The following is a 22,902-nucleotide window of genomic DNA, read 5'->3' on the forward strand; positions in this document are numbered from 1 at the left end:
AGGCTACATAGAGAAACCCCATCTTGAAAAACAAAGACAAACAAAAATTATAATTAAAGTTCAGAATAAAGAGAACAGGTTATTAGCCTCTTGAAAAACTCTTTAATTACCCCATTTCTTTTCTCTTTTAAAAATATCTTTATTAATATTGAGAATTTCATACATGTACAGAATTATTTTGATCATATTCACCCCCACTCCTCCCAAATTTGCACTCACAAACCTCTTTTTTTTTAATTCTATACATAACTAACTGGTTAGTGGTCTCCTAGTCTGGTGAATTTTTATGACTTTCCTTTGAAGAACATGTCGAGGTGGAAAAGATAAAAAGTAGAGTGTGATGGTTAATCTTGTCAACTGACATGATCTGGAATCACTTAAGAGGCATACTTCTTTGGGTAGGTAAGTGAGGGCAAGTTCAGGAGAGACTAAGGGGAGAAGAGGTCCCCTCATCTCCTACAGTGGGCAGTACTTTCCTGTGATACAAATAGATCCAAGGGGGAAAAAAAATCTGTGCTGCTCACCAGCCAGCCTTCCCTTCTGATTGGTGAGTATCTATCTCCACTACTGCTGCCCTTCTTTACCAACAGGAAGACAGCTTCTTGGCCTTCCAAAATATGGACTGAAGAGCAGTGGTTTGCCATGGGTCTTCTAGGCTTGTAGCACCACTTAAGGACAGTTGAGATGTGCAGCTTTGTAGATTACAAATAACCACCACGTTCTCAGCCTCTCCAGCATGTAGTCAGTCTTTGTTGGACTACCTGGTCCCTATGAGTTATAGCCCATCTGAGCTAATCTCCTTTATAATATATATTGATGTTTCTTTATAGAACCCTAATTTTAAAATGAAATATGTAGAAACTTCAGAAAAATTATGAAATAATGAGATACACTATGGTTCTCTTTGATCCTGTGTAGCTATAAAGCAAAGAACAACCAGTTTAATAGTAATAAGGTTTTATCACCAAGTAACTGTTAAATGGGTAGGATATTTTTGGATTATATTTTTAAATATACACAGTATCACCAAAGTATAATATTATCAAGACAAGGTTTCATTCTTGACTACAAACTGTCTTGGGAGAGCAAGGACACCAAGCACTGCTGAGTAGGGAGGACTTCTACAATTGTAGCTTGATTTATGTTCTGTCTTTGGAGAGGGCTGGAGAAATGAAGCAAAATCATTATACTCTTTATAAAGGGTGCATTAATACTTAAGAAGGATAAGAGATAAACATAATGTATTATAGTATGAACTTGGAAGTTGACTTTCTATTTTAGCACTTAAAGCAATTAGCCTTCCTTAGAAGAGTATATGTGGCAATCTGTCTTCTGAGTTACTCGCCATAATTTTAAGTCATTACCCCTTATAGCACTAACAGTCTCTGTATGATAGATTAATACAGATAAAGAAGTGGTTTGTTATTTCCCCTTTAAAATGAAGGTGGTAATAGATTAAAATGCCTAGTGACTGTACACACTTCCTAGTATATCATCCCGCCTATTTACTTCTCTTTTCTTCCTTTCTTCTGCCTCCTTTTAATTAAAAATATTAAGAACACAATGCAGTTCTTGATTAGACAGGAAAATAGAAGATAAATGACAAGATGAAAATAGGGTTTAGAGGATGTAAAGAGAAATACCATCAACTCTGAGCATACCTACTAGAAAAGCTAACATGTAGAGATGTTTCAGTGGTCAAAAAGACCAGAGACAACTAAGTCATTCTAGAAAGATCAAAGAATACTGAGGTATTAAGAATGCCTTTTCTAAGTCATTCTAGAAAGATCAAAGAATACTGAGGTATTAAGAATGCCTTTTGATATTCCAAGCTTCACAACTGTCTCCCACATATGGAGGGACTAGTTCAGTCCCTTGGAGTCTCCACAGTTGTAGGTCCAGAGTTCATGAGTTTCCATGGGCTTGGTTCAGCCGTTTCTGTAGATTTCTCCATCATGATCTTGATCTCCCTTTTCCCTCTTTTCTCCTGAGTTCCGAGCTCAACCTGGTTCTTGATTTTGGAACTTTGTATCTGGTTCCATTAATTACTGGATGAGGGCTCTATGATGATAGTTTGGGTATTCATCTGATTACAGAGGTGCCAGTTCAGGCATCCTCTATATTATCACTAGAAGTCTTAGTCGGGGTCCTCCTTGTGGAGTTACCCTAGCACCAGGTTTCTCCCTAAGCCTACAGTGGCTCTCTCTATTAACATATCTCTTTCATTGCTCTTCCACTGCATCCCTCCTCACCTAGGCCATCTCATTCTCTCCTGTTCTCATGCCCTCTCCCCTCCCACTTACCACCCCACCCAGATCCATTTTGCTCTGTAGATATCATCTAATTTCTCTTCCCAGGGTGATTATTCCTCTTAGCTTCTCTGGAGCTGTAGACTTTAGACTGGTTATCCTTTGCTTTACATCTAATATCCACTTACGCAAGAGTAGATACCATGTTTGTCTTTCTCAGTCTGTGTACCTCACTCAGGATGGTTTTATCTAGTTCTATCCATTTGCCTGAAAATTTCATGAGGTCATCTTTTTTTTTTTTTTTTTTTTTAAACTGCTGAGTAGTACTCCACTGTGTAAATGTACCACATTTTCCTTATCCATTCTTTGGTTGAGAGACATCTAGGTTGTTTCCAGGTTCTGGCTATTATGAATAATGATGGGGCCCCTGGCAGTAGGACCACAATACAAACCTGGTACATGAGCTAGCTTATTGGAGCCCATTCCCTATGGTGAGATACCATGCTCAGTCTTAATGCATGGGACAGGAGCCCCTGTCCCAACCTATTGTACCAGACTATATTGACTCCTCATGGGAGCTCGTACCCATGAGGAGGACTGGCCTGGGGGTGGGCAAGGAGAGAGGTGAGAAGGTTGGGAGGAGAGGTGGGAGGGAGAACTGTGGTTGGAATGCAAATGAAATTTTAAAAAATGGAAAAAAAAGAAGATGCCTTGCCAGTCCCATTGTGGAAGACAACATCTATGCAACTCAATTGAACATGGAGACATTGAACTGGTCCCTACATAAATCCTTAACCCCTACATTCTGGAGTCTCTTGTACAGAAAGGTACTCAGCATGCTACCAAAAGAGAAATGTAAACACCAAGTCAGCCACAAACCCAGGGTAAAAAAGACTGCTGGTCTAAAAAAAAAACAAAAACTAAAATGACTTCTAAAGATATACTGTGCTCATAGATCAACGTCTTATTCAGCCTTCATCAGAGAAGCTTCCTCCTGCAGCAGATGGGAACAAATACAGAAACCTACAGCCAAACATTATGCAGAGAATAAGAGACCTTGGAAAGCTCAGCTCTACACAGGATGTCTCAATCAAATCTCTTACCTCAGGGCTCAGAGAACCCTGTAGAAGGGGAGGTGAAAAAGTATAAGAGCCAAAGAGGATGAAGGACACCAAGGAAACAAGGCCTCTAAACCAACATGACCAAAGCTCCCATGAACTCAGAGAGACTGAAGCAGCATGCATGGGGTCTGCAGGCATCTGCACCAGGTCAGGCATATATACATGTATATATCCATGTATATCTATATTTCCAGTTTAGTGTTTTTATGCGATTCCTGATTGTGTGAACAAGTGGGTCTTTGAATCTTGTGCCTTCTCTTGACTCTTATCCCTCTGTTGGTCTGACTTGTCCAACTATGATGTGATAGTTTTTGTTTTATTGTATTTTGTTAATTTAAAAATTGAATGAAAAACGAGACATTAGGATAAAGATTAACAACTGAACTATTATTATACCTGCTGGGAGAAGAAAAATGAGTTTTCTTCAATGGAATGACACTAGGTGTATCAACCACTCCAGGGAAGGACCCATGTTCAGAAGTACTTAATTGATAAATATATAATGGACTGTATATATACTTGTTTGGAGGGAAAGAACTTATAGTTTTATGGGTATGGAGGAGGGGAGAACCTGTGACCAGGGAGAGGAGAATATGATAAAAATATCCTTACATTTCAAAATTGTTTTAAATAATAATAAAATATATCTATGCTTAAAATATTATAAGCATATGAAAAGGAAAATAAATAAATACAAGATGTATCTTAGACCTAACTGACCTGTCTTTATGGAACATTTTTACTTAATATTTCCTTTGCTAAATAAAATAAAATAAAATGTAAAATAAAATAAAATGATTTCCCTTTTCAGTAATTACAGATAATTTAGTAGAATGGAGGAAACATTGTGTACAAAGATTGATGAGTTTCATAAGTGCCAATTACGACAATCTTAGATTGCCATATGAAGGAATTTGATTTTTCCTTTTGTGTGGTACGTGTGATGTATGTGCATGGGACATATGAGTGTGGAAAGCAAAGGAGGACATTAGGTGTCTTCCTCTAGAGTCCTCCACCTTATTTTTTAATTGCATTTATTTGTGTGTGTGTGCACATGCGTGCTCACGTCATGTGTACACATGCCAAGGAATATGTATGATGATCAAAGGACAACTTGCAGAAATGGGTTCTAACCTTCCACCGTGTGGGCTGCAAGGATTGAACTCAGGTGATCAGGCTTGGTGGCTTTTACCTCCTAAGCCATCTCTTTGGCCTTCTACCTTAATTTTTGAGACAAAGTCTCTCATTGAATACAAAGCTCACCATTTCAGGTAGGCTGGTTAGCCAGTGAGCACCCAGGAAGCCACCTATCTCTTACCTACAAGACTGGGTGATAGGATATGTGGCCTGTCTTTTATATGGATGTTGGAAATTTACACTCAGGTCCTCTTTATTTCATAGCAAGCATTCCTAACCACTTAGTCATCACCTCAGCCTCGTGATTTTTATTTTCATAAGAGTGATTAAGCAGGACTGTGACATGATTTTATATTTGTATTTATAAATATATATTTGTAAAAGATCATGAACTATCAGTAACAGGAAAAAAACAGAATGGAACGACATAACAGCACACAAATATGATAACTGCTAATAGACTAAGTAATAGATTATGAAAGTTGGAACTATGGCATTGGTTGTAGGAGTGAGGAGAATGGGCAGGTTACAGAGATAAGGAACTCAAAATGATAGGATCAATGACTACAGTAGAGATTAGGGAAGAAAAGAGTGGGAAAGGAGACCAAGGTGATTCCTCAGTTTCGAGTTCTGGTATAAAAATGATAAATGTATAATAACTTTACTTGTTGCTATGACAAAAGCAATCACCAGAAGGAAGAATTAGTTTTGGCTCACAATTTAGGGGTAGAGGCCATCATGATGGGGAAGGCACGGCAGCAGGAATGTGAAGCAGCTGGTCAAGTTGCTTCCAAAGTCAAGAATCGGTGAGTTCAGCTCACTTTCTCCTTTTTATTCAGTCTGGGATTTCTACCCAATTGATGATGCTACTTTTATTCTGGGTGATCTTCCCTGTCCAGCTAAACTTTTCTTGAAACATCCTCACAGAAGTACTCAAGTCAAATCCATCCAATTTGTGATAATCTTGGCCACAAAGATTAACTACTACAACATATTATCAAGTACTTGTTGACAATTAATATGCAAAAATGGTTGTAGGAACTAAAAGTATAAAAATAAGATTTAGGTAACCCAGTCACAAAAAGAGGAACATGGTATGTACTCACTCATATATGGATTTTAGACATAGAGCAAAGGATCACCAGCCTATAATACATACCACCAGAGGAGTTAGGATACAAGGAGGATTCTAAGAGATTCATATAAGGTCCCTCACAGAAAGGACAAGATCTCCAGAACACATGGGGTGGGGGCAGCGAGTAGAGAGGGAACTAGGAGAAAGAGAAGGGGAGGAGAGGAAAGCACGTGCGACTAGGAAGATTGAGTCAGGGGAGGAATAGAAGAGAGGAGCAGAGAAAGAGGGAAGGAGGTAGAGAAGAGAGAGAGGGAGAGAAAGAGAGAGAGGGACCATAAAAGAGGGAGCCATTATAGGATTCAAGAGAAAACTGAACCTAGAGAATGTCCAGAGACTTATAAGACTGACCCCAACTAACAATTTGAGCAACAGTGGAAAGGCTACCATAAATGCCCTTCCCTGATAATGAGATCAATGACTAACTTATCCACCATCATGGAGCCCTCATTTAGTAGCTGATGGAAACAGAAGCAAACACCCACAACTAAACACTGAGCCGAACTGGAATCCAGATGTAGAGAGGGAGGACAAGACCAGGCTACAGAAACACAGCTGACCAGAACGAGGAGGAGCTAATGGACCCCCAGACTGATAGCAGGAAATCCAGCATGGGACTGACTCAGACCCCTAAACATGGGTCTCAGCTAGAAGACTGAGCAGTCTAAGGGACCTCAGACAGTAGAACCAGGATGTATTCCTGGTGCACAAAAGGACTTTGGGGGCACAACCCCCATGAAAGATACTCCCTTAACCTAGAGACAGGAGAGAAGTCCTAGTCCCTACTTCAAATGACTTGACAGATTTAGATGACCCCTCCTAGAGGGCATCACCCTTCATGGGTGGGAGGGTGGGTGGAGGGGAGGGGAGGAAATGAGGGTGGGAGAGAAGGAAAGGAGGAGGGAGGAAGGGCGGGAGAGGGAACTGGGATTGATATATATATGCGTGTGTGCGTGCGTGCGTGCGTGCGTGCGTGCGTGCGTGCGTGCGTGTGTGTGTGTGTGTGTGTGAGAGAGAGAGATTTAGAGAAACTTAGAAGCAGCATTTAAAATGTCTTACTATTGTGTCCAGCACAAGCAGACATTTAAGAAAGGTTAAGTTTTTAAAAGCTAGAACTTAGTACTTAACTTCAACAAAAAGGAAACAATGAAGGAAAAGCTTGGAATAACCAGTTTTTGATGTAAACAACAGGATTATCATTTGTTAAAGGCAAGAAGGATAGGTATTCATTTATGTGGTCTGAAAACATCCTGATAGAGGGAGGTATCTACAAAGATTCTAGCACATAAACCTAGATTCAGCAGATAAATACAGGAGGAAAATCATTTGGCAGTCACCATGGGAACAACTATGGTGGTGGATAAACTGTAAGCAGAGAATGTAAAAAATGAACCGAAGCTTAGAAATAGACAATAGACAATATAGTCTCTGGGAAGAGGTCTAAGACAAAAGCCATGGCCTACACTAACAAAGTTGTGTAAAGCTATGAGGAAGAACTATCAAGAATCTATCACACTAGACCATCAGTCTATTAGTAATTTTACGAAAAGCAGTTCTAGGCTGGGCATGGTGGCATATGGCATTAATTGAAGCACTCAGGAGGTAGACATAAGTAAATCTTTGTTAGCTTGAAACCAACCTGGTCTACACAGAGAGTTAGTTCCAGGCCAGCCAGGGCTACACAGTGAGATCCTGCCTCAAAAAAAAAAAGGAAAAAAGAGCAAGGTAAGTGGTGGGACACGCCTTTAATCCCAGCACTTGGGAAGTAGAAGCAGGCAGATCTTTGAGTTTGAGGCCAGCCTGATCTACAAAACAAGTTCCATGACAGCCACGGGTAACAGAGGAAAGAGGAACCCTGTCTTGGTGGAGCAGGGGTGGGGGTTGGGAGACAATGATTGGATAAGAGATAACCTCAAAAACAAACAAACAAACAAAAACAACTTGTGAAAAAAGAGAGTTTAAGAACTATGTAAAGGGTCTCCGGTCCCCTTTGAGAGCACCCTTGGAGCTCTGATACACCCCCACCCATCCCAACCTCCAGCCTACCCCCCCCACCCTGTGCCCTACCCCACCTACGGTCCTGCCGCTCTGGTTGAGCACTGGGACAGAGGGTGGAGCCAACAGTCCACCCTATTGGAGACCTCTCGGAGCAACTCCGAACAAAGGAGACCTGACTATCCACGTGGGACCACCTGTAATTTCCACTGGCTTGGTCCCTGACCCCGCCTCCAGTCCTCTGCTGGAGTCCCAGGCCCCTCCCAGAGATCCGCCTATCTCTGCGGGTCCACTTGGAGTTCCTGCAGGCAAGATCCTTGACCCCCAAATCCGGGCCCCTGCAAAAGAACGAGGTCTCAGCTGGAGAGCGCCAGTTTCCAGTGAGATCCCACTACCCTGCAAAACCTTCTCAAGTTCCAGCCCAGCCCTCGTCCTCTTCTGCCGGCTATTGGCCAGAGGTGAGTCTGGGCCCAATCGGGGCTGCCTGTCCCCTTCAACCTCTTTCCCCCCTCCCCGCCTGAACTCCCTGGATTGGCCCCTGATCCTACTGCTCCTGTCTCCGGTCCCCTTTGAGAGCACCCTTGGAGCTCTGATACACCCCCACCCATCCCAACCTCCAGCCTACCCCCCCCTACCCTGTGCCCTACCCCACCTACGGTCCTGCTGCTCTGGTTGAGCACTGGGACAGAGGGTGGAGCCAACAGTCCACCCTACTTCGGAGACCTCTCGGAGCAACTCCGAACAAAGGAGACCTGACTATCCACGTGGGACCACCTGTAATTTCCACTGGCTTGGTCCCTGACCCCGCCTCCAGTCCTCTGCTGGAGTCCCAGGCCCCTCCCAGAGATCCGCCTATCTCTGCGGGTCCACTTGGAGTTCCTGCAGGCAAGATCCTTGACCCCCAAATCCGGGCCCTGCCAAAGAACGAGGTCTCAGCTGGAGAGCGCCAGTTTCCAGTGAGATCCCACTACCCTGCAAAAACTTCTCAAGTTCCAGTCCAGCCCTCGTCCTCTTCTCCCGGCTATTGGCCAGAGAGAAGCCTCCTAGAGAGCTTGGACCACACAGAGATACAGACATTGAATCTTTGATCCACATAAGCCCATCTGGGAAGGACCATAGAGAGAGGGAAGAGACACCACCAACACCTACAGGAAGAAGCTATGGGAAGAAGGCAATACAAGAGAACACCTAACAACAGAAAGACAAACATGACACCACCAGAATCTAGGGAATCTACACCAACTAGAATGGAACACAACAACAAAGCAGAGGAAACAGAAGGGTATGACTTAAAAATCACCATCATAAAAATGATAGAGGCCCTCAAAGAAGATATGAGAAAATCCCTTAAAGAAATAGAGGAAAAAACAAACAAAAAAGTGGAAGAAATGAACAAATTCCTTAAGGAAAGTACAGAAAGCCAAGAAAAAACAATTAACCAGGTGAAGGAAACGGTTCAAGATTTGAAAACCGAAATTGAGAAAATAAAGGCAACACAAATGGAAGGAAAGCTGGAAATTGAAAAGCTGGGCAAAAAATCGGAAACCACGGACACAAGCATAACCAATAGAATTCAAGAGATGGAAGAGAGAATCTCAGGCGCAGAAGATAAACTAGAAGAAATAGATTCATCGACCAAAGAAAACCATAAATCCAACAAATCCTTAACACACAATATCCAGGAAATGTGGGACACCATGAAAAGGCCAAACCTAAGAATAATAGGCATAGAGGAAGGTGAGGAAGCCCAGCTCAAAGGTGCTGAAAACATATTCAACAAAATCATCGAGGAAAACTTTCCAAATCTGAAGAAGGACATGCCCATGAAAGTACAAGAAGCATACCGAACCCCAAATAGGCTGGACCAAAGAAAAAAGACCCCTCGACATATAATAATCAAAACACCTAGCATACAGAATAAAGAAAAAAATATTAAGAGCAGCGAAGGAAAAAGGACAGGTAACATATAAAGGCAGACCTATCAAAATTACACCTGACTTCTCCATGGAAACCCTCAAGGCCAGAAGGTCCTGGATAGATGTTCTAAAAGTATTAAGAGAACACGGATGCCAGCCTAGGCTACTATATCCAGCAAAACTCTCAGTCAATATAGATGGAGAGAACAAGATATTCAATGACAAAACCAGATTTTCCCAATATGTATGTACAAATCCAGCCCTACAGAAAGTATTGGAAGGAAAATTCCAACCCAAGGAAGGTAACTACGCCCACAAAAATGTAGGCAACAGATAATCCAACTACACCAGAAACCTAGGGTGAAGCAGAACAAATATATTCACAATACCACTGCCAACAACAAACCTAAATCAAACAACCATCAACAATCAATGGTCCTTACTCACCCTCAACATTAATGGTCTTAACTCACCTATAAAAAGACACAGATTAACAGAATGGATACGAAGACAGAATCCATCCTTCTGCTGCATACAAGAAACACATCTTAGCTCCAAAGATAGACATTACCTCAGGGTAAAGGGTTGGGAAAAGATTTTCCAATCAAATGGAAATAAGAAGCAAGCAGGCGTAGCTATCCTAATATCTAACAAACTAGACTTCAAACCAAAACTAGTCAAAAGAGATGAAGATGGTCATTTCATATTCATCTCAGGAGAAATCCATCAACACAAAGTCTCAATTCTGAACATCTATGCCCCTAATACAAAGCCACCCACATTCGTAAAAGAAACACTACTAAAACTCAAAGCTCATATAAAACCTCACACACTTATAGTGGGAGACTTCAATACACCACTCTCAACACTAGACAGGACCACAAATCAGAAACTCAACAAAGAAACAAAAGAATTAATAGAAGTTATGTCTCAACTGGGGCTAACAGACATCTATAGAACATTCCATCCAAAGACAAAAGAATATACCTTCTTCTCTGCTCCACATGGAACCTTCTCTAAAATCGACCACATACTAGGAGACATAACAAACCTCAACAGATACAAGAGAATAGAAATAGTCCCCTGTATCTTATCGGACCACCATGCTTTAAAATTGGAATTCAACAACAATACAAATAGCAGAAAACCTGCAAACTCATGGAAACTTAACAATGTGCAATTGCACCACTCCTGGGTCAAAGAAGAAATAAAGAAAGAAATTAAAGACTTTCTAATATTCAACGAGAATGAGGATACAACATACCCGAACTTATGGGACACCTTGAAAGCAGTGCTACGAGGGAAGTTCATTGCACTAAGTGCCCATATGAAGAAAACAGAGGATAGTCACATAAATGAATTAACAGCGCAACTGAAAACCTTAGAACAGAGAGAACCGAATTCACCCCGCAGGAGCAGACGCCAGGAAATAATCAACTTGAGGGCTGAAATCAACAAAATAGAAACCAGGAAAACAATACAAAAAATCAATGCAACAAAGAGTTGGTTTTTTTGAGAAAATCAACAAGATTGATAAACCTTTATCCAAATTAACGAAAAAGCAGAGACAGAACATGCAAATTAACAAAATCAGAAATGAAATGGGGAACATAACAACAGACACAGAGGAAATCCAGACAATTTTCAGGTCATACTTCGAAAATCTGTATTCCACAAAAATTGAAAATTCAAAGGAAATGGACAAGTTTCTGGATAACTATCACTTACCAAAATTAAATCAAGAACAGACAAACAACTTAAATAGACCTATAACCCGAAATGAAATAGAAGCAGTCATCGAAAGCCTTCCAACGAAAAAAAGTCCAGGGCCAGATGGATTCAGTGCAGAATTCTACCAGACATTCAAGGAAGAACTAATACCACTACTCCTCAAACTGTTCCACAAGATAGAAACAGAAGGTTTATTGCCAATCTCTTTTTATGAGGCCACAATAACTTTGGTACCCAAACCTCACAAAGACACAACTAAGAAAGAAAACTACAGACCAATATCCCTGATGAACATCGATGCAAAAATACTCAATAAAATAATGGCAAACCGAATTCAAAAATACATCAGAGAAATCATCCACCATGATCAAGTAGGCTTCATACCTGGATTGCAGGGATGGTTTAACATACGAAAATCTATCAATGTGATCCACCATATAAACAAACTGAAAAAGAAAAACCATATGATTATCTCCCTAGATGCAGAAAAAGCCTTCGATAAAATTCAACACCCTTTCATGATAAAGGTATTAGAGAGGTCAGGGATAACAGGAACATATCTAAACATAATAAGAGCAATATACAGCAAACCAACTGCCAACATCAAACTGAATGGAGAGAAACTTAAGCCAATTCCTCTAAAATCAGGAACAAGACAAGGCTGTCCTCTCTCTCCATATCTCTTCAATATCGTACTAGAAGTTCTAGCTAATGCTATAAGACAACAAAAGGAGATCAAGGGCATCCAAATTGGAAAGGAAGAAGTCAAACTGTCTCTATTCGCAGATGATATGATAGTTTACATAAGCGACCCAATAAACTCTACCAGGGAACTCCTACAGCTGATAAACACCTTCAGCAAACTAGCAGGATACAAGATAAACTCAAAAAAATCAGTAGCCCTATTTTTTTCAGACGACAAAGAGGCAGAGAAAGAAATCAGAGAAACATCACCCTTTACAATAGCCACAAGCAACATAAAGTATCTTGGTGTAACGCTTACCAAACAAGTAAAAGATCTATATAATAAGAACTTTGTGACTCTAAAGAAAGAAATTAAAGAAGATACCAGAAAATGGAAAGACCTCCCATGCTCTTGGATAGGTAGGATAAACATAGTAAAAATGGCAATCTTACCAAAAGCAATCTACAGATTCAATGCAATCCCCATTAAAATCCCACCACAATTCTTCACCGACCTTGAAAGGATAATAATTAACTTTATATGGAAAAACAAAAGACCCAGGATAGCCAAAACAACCCTATACAATAAAAGAACATCAGGAGGCATCACCATTCCTGACTTTAAGCTCTACTACAGAGCTATAGTTCTGAAAACAGCCTGGTATTGGCATAAAAATAGACAGGTAGACCAATGGAATCGAATTGAAAATCCTGATATTAATCCATGCACCTATGAACACCTGATTTTCGACAAAACAGCTAAAATGATACAATGGGGCAAAGACAGCATCTTCAACAAATGGTGCTGGCACAATTGGATGAGGGTGTGTAGAAGACTGCAGATAGACCCATGTCTGTCGCCATGCACAAAACTCAAGTCCAAATGGATCAAAGACCTCAACATCAATCCAGCCACATTGAACCTCTTAGAAGAGAAAGTAGGAGGTACCCTTGAACAAATTGGTATAGGAGACCGCTTCTTGAACATAACTCCAGGGGCACAGACACTGAAAGAAACAATTAATAAATGGGACCTCTTCAAACTTAGAAGCTTCTGTAAGGCAAAGGACACAGTTGACAAGACCAAACGGCAGCCCACTGACTGGGAAAAGATTTTCACTAATCCTATATCCGACAAAGGGCTGATCTCCAAAATATACAAAGAACTCAAGAAACTAGTCAACAAAACACCAAATAACCCTATTAAAAAATGGGGTACAGAACTGAAGAAAGAATTCTCAATGGAGGAAATCAAAAAGGCTGAAAGACACTTAAGAAAATGCTCCACATCCTTAGCTATCAGGGAAATGCAAATCAAAACAACTTTGAGATACCATCTTACCCCTGCCAGAATGGCTAAAATTAGAAACACCAGTGATGACTTATGTTGGAGAGGATGTGGAGAAAGTGGAACACTCCTCCACTGCTGGTGGGAGTGCAAACTCATACAGCCATTTTGGAGATCAGTATGGCGGTTCCTCAGGAAAATGGGAATTAGTTTACCACAGGACCCGGCAATCCCCCTCTTAGGCATATACCCAAAGGATTCACATCAATGCAACAAAGACATCTGTTCAACTATGTTCATAGCAGCACTATTTGTAATAGCAAGAACCTGGAAGCAACCTAGATGCCCTTCAATTGAAGAATGGTTAATGAAGATGTGGCACATCTACACAATGGAATACTACTCTGCAGAAAAAAATAATGGTATCTTGAAATTCGCAGGCAAGTGGATGGCACTTGAAGAAACCATCCTGAATGAGGTAACCCAGTCACAAAAAGAGGAACACAGTATGTACTCACTCATATATGGATTTTAGACCTAGATCAAATGATCACCAGCCTATAATTCACATCACCAGAGGAACTAGGATACAAGTTGTATTCTAAGAGATTCATATAAAGTCCCTCACAGAACTGGGAAGGGACAAGTCCACCAGACCTCAGGTATAGTGGGGGAGGACAGCTAATGGAGAGAGAAGTAGGAGAAAATGAGAGGGAGGAGAGGAAGGCATGTGCGACTAGGAGGATTGAGCCTGGTTAGGAATGGAAAATAGGAAAGAGAGAGAGAGACAGAGACAGAGAGAGAGAACATAAAAGAGGGAGCCAATATTGGTTTGAAGATAAAGTTGAACACAAAGAAAGGTCAAAGGAACTACAAGACTGCTCCCAACTAACAATCTCAGCTTCCGTGGAAAGGCTATCATAAATGCCCTTCCCGGAGAGTGAGATCAACAACTAACTTCTCCATGGAGTCCTCAACTAATGCCTGTTGAAAACAGGAGCAAACACCCATACATAAACACTGAGTCAAACTAGAACCCAGAAGCAGATGGAGAGGACAAGACCATGCGGTAGAAGTACATAGAGACAGCTTACCTGAACAAGGAGGAGCTAAGGGCCACTAGACTGATAGCTGGGAAGCCAACAGGGGTCTGACTCGGACTCCCCTGAATATGGGTCTCAGCCAGAAGGTCTGAGCAGTCTAAGAGACCTCAGACAGTGGAGCCAGGATGTATCCCTGGTGCACAAAAGGACTTTGCAAACATATCCCCCATGGAGGGATAACTGCCTTATTCTAGAGATAGGAGAGAAGCCCTAGTCCCTACTTCACAGGACCTGTCAGATCTACATGACCCCAACTGGATGGCATTCCCCTACATATTGTATTGTGGTGGGGGGTTGGGAGGGGGAGGGTGTTTAGAGTGCATGGGAGAGGGTAGAGAGGGTAAAAGGGAGGGAAGGAGGGAGGGAGGGCTTGGGGGGAGGGAGGGAGGGAGAGGGAACTGGGATCGACATGTAAAATAATAATAATAAAAAAAAAAAAAAACGCTTTGACTCCAAAATTTAAGTTGGAGAACAAGTTACTGGGGAAAAGTATTTCTATTTTTGTTTCCACAGAAAATGAAAAGATGTGGATTCCTTCCAGACTAATGTGGTTTGATCACACCAGACCGCCTGAAACAGAGTACAAGCTGATCCTACATTCCAAACAGCTGGACAAAACAGCCCTACAGACTACAGCTAGGATATCTGAATCTTCTTCGAATCCCCCAAGACAGCGCCCCTTACCAGCAGGAAGTAGTTTGGAAAGAACGACGCCCAAATTCCCAAATATTGTGTATAAATGTTTGTTTTCATTTAATTGGACTTTGTTATATAAAATTAAATAAAAAATACTCTATAAAAAAAAAAAAAAAAAAAAAAAAAAAAAGAACTATGTAAAGGATGTAGGATCAAGGCCAAGGGAAATTCCTTTATTTGGGGAATAGGAAATGAATGCATTTTCCCTAAACAACAACAACCAAAAAAACCCCTATTTTTGGCATATTAAGTAGATGGATGGTTCTAATGCCCATGAATTTATCCTTCTCCTTTTTCTTTTTCAAAATGAGATTTTTCTTATTTAAATGTATGAATTACAACTGCTTTCTCAGAGTCAAGATATATTCAGCTGGTAATTTTCTATTATTGTTCTCTAAGCTCCAAAATGAATTCAACATTCAATATATTTATAAGATGCCTTTGGTAAAAATTCAATCTTAATCGTCCTTTCATTTTACAAGAAATGGGTGGGATGAGAGCAGAATAGAATTCTAATGTTGTACGTTTAAGATAATTACTTAAGCCAAAACACTAATTGTTTTATTTGAATAGAAGATAAATATGTTCATCTGTTAAATCATCAGATAGTGTGGGTTCAAATTTCAGAAGACTGAGTTAGAAAAAACAAGTTTTAGATTTGGTGAAGTTTTCCTAGACAATCTTAAATGATCAGTGGATGGCAAACAGTATCTTACACTGTACAGTCCTACATTCAAAATATTATTTTCTTTTCAACATCTACTCTATATAAAGCATACCAATGTATTGGTGTTGCCACATGCCTTTAATCCCAGCACTCTGGAGGCAGAGGCAGGGGGATCTCTGTAAGTTCAAGGCCAGCCTGGTCTACAGAGCTAGTTCCAGGACAGCCTCCAAAGCAATACAGAGAAACCCTGTCTCAAAACACCAAAAAAAAAAAAAAAAAAAAAAAAAAAACCATTGAGAGTCAGATACCAAATTATATGTATATGCAGGCAATATTAGAACATATATCTAGTTGTATCCCTTCTACTGAAGATATTTATATATTCTTAGAATAAATGCAGAAAAACCATTTGCTAAACTGTTCTTATTTGCTTGTTGTGTGTGTGTGTGTGTGTGTGTGTGTGTGTGTGTCTATGTGTAAACACATACCACAGTGCACATGATAGAGAACAACTTTCAGTGGTCGACTCTTCTTGTACCATGTGGGTTGGGGAAATGTAAGTGGTAGTCAGGTTTGGAGGCAAGCCATCTTTACCAGCTGAGTCATTTGGGTCCTAGAGCTGAAAGGAGTAGTGGACACATGGCCCATCCCTAACTCAGTAGCAATTTCCAATTGATAACCATTTGCAAATAAAAGATTATTTTCTTCCAAGGGAATGTCACTAGAGAAACAAACTATTCTCAAAGGTAGGCTGCATGCCCAGCAGTAGATGGCCAACAGAGAATGAATTCAACATCATCTTTGGAGGTTCATTATCTTTTAATGTGTGAGGGCTTTCTCTTTTACTCCTTTATTTATTTTCTCTTATTTTTATTGTATTTATGTATTTTTTATTCTCTCTCTTTTTTTTAACCTTACAGGTCCTTTGCATAGCTTCCAGTTTTGTGTTTTATGGATTCTTAGGTGTATAAACAAGTGGTTCTGTTTTTTGTGTTTTCTCTTGGGCGCCTTTCCTTCTGTTTGTTTGTTTTGTCCAATTCTGATGTAAGTTTTATCTTATTTTATTATATTATATTTTATTATGTTTTAATTTATTTTGTTATTATTTTTAGGAGCCTGCTTTTTGTTTTTCTGATGAGAAACAAAAAGGGGGATGGATCTGGATGTGTGGTGATATATTATTTATGATTTATTAAAGCTTGCCTGAAGATTCAGAAAGCAAAGCTAGCCCCAAGCTATGGAGATCAGGCAGTGGTGATTCACACCTTTAATTCCAGCAGCCACAGAGCTAGGCAGTGATGGTATACACCTTTAATCCCAGGACTCAAGATTAGGAGGTAGACAGATCTCTGTTAGCTCAAGGCCACAATGACCACACCAAATTGATCCAGTCCTAAAAGAAACAGCTCACACAAAGGTGATCTCAACACCTGGGATCACAAGCCTTTAATCCCAGCACTAGAGAGGTGGAGACAGGAGGATATGGCTGGGCTGGGCAGAGTATGGAATATAAGGAGGAGGAGACAGGACCCGAGAGCCTTATCCTCTGAGGATTTGTGGAGACAGGATTGCCATTTCACCTGGATAGAGGTAAGATCTACCAACTTGATTGCTTTGCTTCTCTGATCTTTAGTTTGATGCTTGAACCTCAATATCAGTCTCTGGGTCTTTTATCTTTCATGTTATATGGATGGGAAAGGATGTGGGGAAGAACTGGTAGGAATAAAGGGAGGGGAAACTGTAATCAGGATATATTATGCGTGAAAAAAATTTAATTTTCAACAAAAGGGAAAAAACTACAAGAAACACAAAGGCATTAACACTCAAAAGCAAAATTCATAAAAACATAAAATCAGAAACCATAATATATAAGCAAAAAACCAGTATGACCCCCCCCCCCAAAAAAAGTACCCAAACAAGCAATGTTAAGACAATATCTACACAAATACCATTGGATTTGTTTTGTATTGGCCATTTCCTGCTGGGAATAGGGCCTACCCTTAATATGCCACATTAGATTCCACTAGACAAAACTAATTTTTCCTTTGAAAGCAGATGTCAACTGGAGGTGTATTATAATGATCTTTTTCATAACTTACTCATTTTATAGTCACTAACTCAACTCACGGAGTTCTGTCACTCTTTGGAAATTCATAAATAGTCTCTATTTATCCTCTTCTGAAGGCAACCCCAATCTTTTCTGTTTCCTTAGATTTTGTTACTCTCTTACATAGAGAATAGTGCTGTCTGGTCTTTTGTGTCTTACCTGTTTTGTCTTTGAACAATGTAATTACAGTTCACATATACATTATTTTTATTGTTGAGTATTAGTCCACTGTAGGGTTATATTACATTTTACATATTCATTATGTGAATGGTTGTTTCCACTTTGGGTGTATTTACTATAAATACTTGCCTATAAGTTTTTACAAAGACATACACACACACACACACACACACACACACACACACACACACACACACACACGCATACTTTTCATTCCTCTTGGAAAGTGCCAAACCATATGGTGGACAAATTTATATTTAACTTTTAAAAACTGACAAAATGGTTTTTCAAAATGACTGTACCATTTTACATTCTATACATCAATGTGGGAAAGCTACTGTTTCTCTAATTATTATATTTTTTGTTCCTGGAGTCATTCTAGTGGGTTATAATAGCAAACCACTCTAATAAATGGCGTTCAGTAACTTTTTCATGTGTATTTTGGCTATATGTGTACCTTTGGTAAAATGTTTATTTAAATATGACGTCAATTTTTAAGTGGTTTGTTTGACTTCTCAATGAGTTATAAATCAATTCTTTATAGGGAATGGAGCAGTGGCTTGGCTGGTGAGAGCACTTGCTGCTTTTGCAAAGGACCCTGGGGTCAGTTCCCAGAACCCACATGGTAGCTCACAACCTTCTATAGCTCTAGTTCCAGGTATATCTAGTTCTGGCCTCTGTAGGCAATGAATGAGGGTGATATACAAGACATACATGCAAGCAACTCTCTCTCTCTCTCACACACACATTTTTAAATCCTCAAACAGTTCTTTAAAGATCCTTACTATGATTCCTCTGTTAGATACTTCAAAATCTAGGACTTAGTCTTTTAATTTCCTCATCTCCTTTAACCAGGGTTCCAGAAGTGCTCTACCACTGACCTGTAACACTAGCCCCTTTATATATATTTTCAAAGTTTTAGCCAGGGTCTCACTAAGTTGCCCAGGTTGTTTTTAAACTGGCAATCCCTTCTGCTCCAGCTTCATAAATAGCTAGAATTATAGGACTGTGATAACCAGGCTTGGCTTGATTTAATAATTTTCTTAGTGATGTCTTTTAAAGAACATTAAAAAGTTTAAAAATTAAGTACAAAAAAATCAATTTTTCTTCTAGTGTAACTTTTTCTAGCTTGTATAGAAACTGTCAATCCCCATTTTATGAGTACTTTTCCTGTGGGTTTTTTTCTACAAGTTTTAAGTTTTAGCTATATGGTTAGCTTTTGGATTTATCTGAAATTAATTTTTGCATAGAAAATGAGGTATAGGTGAGGCTTGCTTGTCCAGCGTGCTCTGTCTGTTTTATTTATATATTTTGCAGCACTAGCAATGGAAACCTGGGCCTTATGCAAAGAATGTCAACTTGCTCCAGCACCATTGTTGAAGATGCTTTCTCCTCAGTGAACTGATTCTTGGCAAATTAACTGCAAACCAAGTGACTAAATGCTTATCAAACTATTTGTATCAAACTATTCTATTTTGTATCAAACTATTTTGTTACACTGATTTATTTGTACTTTTGTAAATAGCTTTAGGGTGGCCTAAGCTCTGCATAAAGCTATAACTAATTTATTGAATATAATTTTAAAAGTTCTACTTTAGGACACACATTTAAAAAAAACAGCACAGATATTTTTCTCTTTTTAGAGGAGGAAAAAATTCTTGTAAAATTATATATAATAACATGATTACTATCATCAGCTAATTATGACTACAATCTGATGCTTATATGCTTATGAATATTAATATTTGCTTAGGGTTTTGGAAAACTCATTATCTAAGCAAAAAGAGTAAGGAAGGATTAAAAGAATAACCCTCATATGAAAGGCTTCTGAATCTCTACCTCCATCTTCACAGTCTTCAGGGGCTTTGGCTTTCTTGCAGAGACGAGGATCCAACCAGGTGGTTGTCTTGGTATTATGACTGTGGAATAAAGATCACAATTAGAAAAAAGTAAAGAGGGAGAAAAGTATCGCAAAAGGAAATGCTCAAAGTAACTAAAAATCATAAGGCATTAGGACATTTATATACTACAGGCTCCATTTGTATACCATAGACTCAATAATCCTATTGTTTTCAATCCATTGCTTGAAATTGCCATAAAGGAAAGGTAATGCTGGAGGCACAAATTTGACAATGGGGAATGCCAAGTACAGAATGATAAACTTATTTATGTAGTCAAAACCATTTCAAAGGGTGGGTACATAGCCACATGACTGTATATTACTAGCTTGAAAAGCTGAATTAAAAATCATGTTTGCTTTCTGCAGCAATTTCTTTTGTTAAAAAGTACTGCAATATTTTGTTTTGTTTTGTAGTATCTGATTTGTATGAACAGTGCTGGGGGCTGAAAACAAAAAAAGCAAACAGAGCTTCTGTCTTTACAGAGGCTCTTTAAGATATAACTAAAATCAAAAAATTTACAAGTTTTAAAGTGGCTGTTTTGAAACATATAAGTGAAAAATAATGGCTCTGGTTAAACACAATTCTATAAAACTGTATTTTCATTAACATGGATCACCTGAAACAAATATAAAAAAGAATAAAACAGAAAAGATTGTTCATTTCTATGAAGTAGGCCAAAAATGTGTTTAATTTCATTATAGAACACAGTCAGCTTCAGGCCAAGTCACCAATTAAGGCAATAATGCTAAAACTATTAAACTACAGAGAAAACAACCAGTGTTCAAAGTCCCTGAAATAGGGCTAAGGAAATAGCAGAGTCAGTGTTTGCTTTGCCAACATGAGGACCCAAGTTCAATCTTCAGAATTACTGAAAAAATGCCAGGTGTGGTGCCACATACTTGTAACCCCAGCACTGCAGAGGAGAGACAGATGGGTTTGGGTTTGGGGGCTCACTGGCTGGTTAGCCTAGCCTAATTGGCAAGCACCATGTTCCAGTGAGAGACCTGCCTCAAGATTTGGATAGTGTTGCTAAGGATTATACCTAAAATTGTTCTCAGTCTTCCACTTGTGCAACACACATGTCCAGTACACCTGCACCTACACACATGTATCTGGACACACAGGCACGCGCGCGCGCACGCACACACACACACACACACACACACACACACACACACACACACACACACACACACACAGTCTCTGCAATAAAGGGATATCAGAAAAGAAAATATTTTGGAAAAAAGTAGGAAGGCAAAATAATGTCAATTATTCTTAAGTCCTATGAACATAATGATACAAACAAGTTCTCTTCCACTTTAGAAAAGAATTGTTACAAAGCAGAAGCCATCTCCTGTGTCCTTTCTAATTCCTCTCCAGCCCCTGCAGAGCTCTACAACTACTCTCAGGTATGATGCTAGTTGGCAGACCATTGTAAAGACATTTTTTTTGAGTGTATACTAAATACTATGTATAGGAAAGCATGAGAGTATTTTAGAACATCTGTGTCATACATCCTGACATGGAGATATTCCTAAATTTAAACCAGTGGAACCAAATTTAGTAAAATGAAAGAGAACACAACTCACAGAAACCTAGGAGAACATAAATGGTTAGAAAAAACAAAAAATAAAAAAGCTATAAAAATATCTTCCTAAGCCAAACTCAAAATTCCTACTTGAGAAAGGCCTGACTTTGAGTATACCAATGCCAATGTTACTGCTAAATTAAAAAACACAGGTAATCTGCTAAGATTTTACTCAATGTTCCCCAGGCTGTAAAGCAGTCATAGAAGACATAAAGTGTGGGAGATAAGACTCCAGGGCAAAATATTGTCTGATGGATGTTTATTCAGGGAGAAATCACTTACACCAGAAACAGATGACCGCAGGTTCCAGTTCCAAGGATGCCTCCAGATGCTCTCTGTCTCTGACCAGGAAATAAGAGAGCGAGCTGGGGTCCTGGACCCTAGACCTAGTTCCCACAGGTCAGGCACACCCCAGTGGTCAGTGCAACAGGTCTCACTACAGGGACATTCCTAAACTGTAAAAGCTAACTAAGCCTTCTGGACTTACATTAATAGTCTTTTCTCATAGTTACACATTTTAACACAAGCAGTTAACACAAATCTGCCACCTTAGCTACAGGAACAAAACTGTTACCCTATCAGTAAATATTCACCTGTATTTTGGATTCGCAAACTTTTTATTCAATACATAGTTGCAAAACTTTTCTCCTATTATATAGTTTGTCTTTTTAATCACTGACTGCTTCATGGGGAAGTTTTTAAGTTTATAGCCTCCTTTGTTTTTGTTGCTTTATATCAGGAAGTCTTTGTTAAATCTATTGTCATAGAATTTCTCCCTATATTTTCATTTAGTAGTTTAGTTTCAATTCTTTTTGAAAAATGTGTTTGTTTTTATTGTATGTGTAAAATGTGTACCTGTGTAAGTCTACATTCACCATATTCCTGCCTAGTGCCCAAGGAGGACAGAGGGCATCAGACTCCCAGGAACTAGAATACAAGTGGTTGCAAGCTGCCTGACAAGGGTACTGGGAATTGAACCTGGGTCCTCTTGCAGTACAGTAAGCAAATTTTTGGAGGTGTTACTATATATTTTCACTTTCTTAATGTAGACACAAAATTATGTATAAGTTGGTATATTACGAAGGATATAAATGTAGAGGCAGTGGTAAAGAGAAAGACTGTTTTGCATATTATTCATTTTCTACATAATACATAAAAGTTTCACACATGCCATATTTACTAGTTAACTTTATGACTGCTATATCTAAACAGAAGAAGAATGAATGTAAAGGGGAGAGCTTTATTTTGGTGCACAGTTCGGGGATATAGTCTGTCATTGTGGGGAAGTGATGTCAGTGGGAGAGATGGGAGAAGGCTGCACTTTTAAGTAAGCTCTCACCAGTATCCTGTAAGGAATGCCAACCAATTTATTGATGCACTAAATTGGTATCATACCTTTGGTCTGTT

At 39.4% G+C, this 22,902-nt stretch overlaps 1 protein-coding gene across 3 annotated transcripts in view; it reads right to left on the reverse strand.

The window, feature by feature from the left end:
• The window catches only part of Magi3 (membrane associated guanylate kinase, WW and PDZ domain containing 3), a 193,708-nt gene that overhangs the window by 49,403 nt on the left and 121,403 nt on the right, over positions 1 to 22,902 (reverse strand). For all 3 annotated transcript variants that reach the window (XM_051198763.1, XM_051198762.1, XM_051198764.1), the window contains exon 6: positions 19,846 to 19,925. In XM_051198763.1, the coding sequence (XP_051054720.1) occupies positions 19,846 to 19,925 (80 nt within the window). The remainder of the gene's footprint in view (positions 1 to 19,845; positions 19,926 to 22,902) is intronic.

The sequence above is a fragment of the Phodopus roborovskii genome, unplaced genomic scaffold (genome assembly GCF_943737965.1).
Source record: "Phodopus roborovskii unplaced genomic scaffold, PHOROB, whole genome shotgun sequence".
NCBI lineage: Eukaryota > Metazoa > Chordata > Mammalia > Rodentia > Cricetidae > Phodopus > Phodopus roborovskii.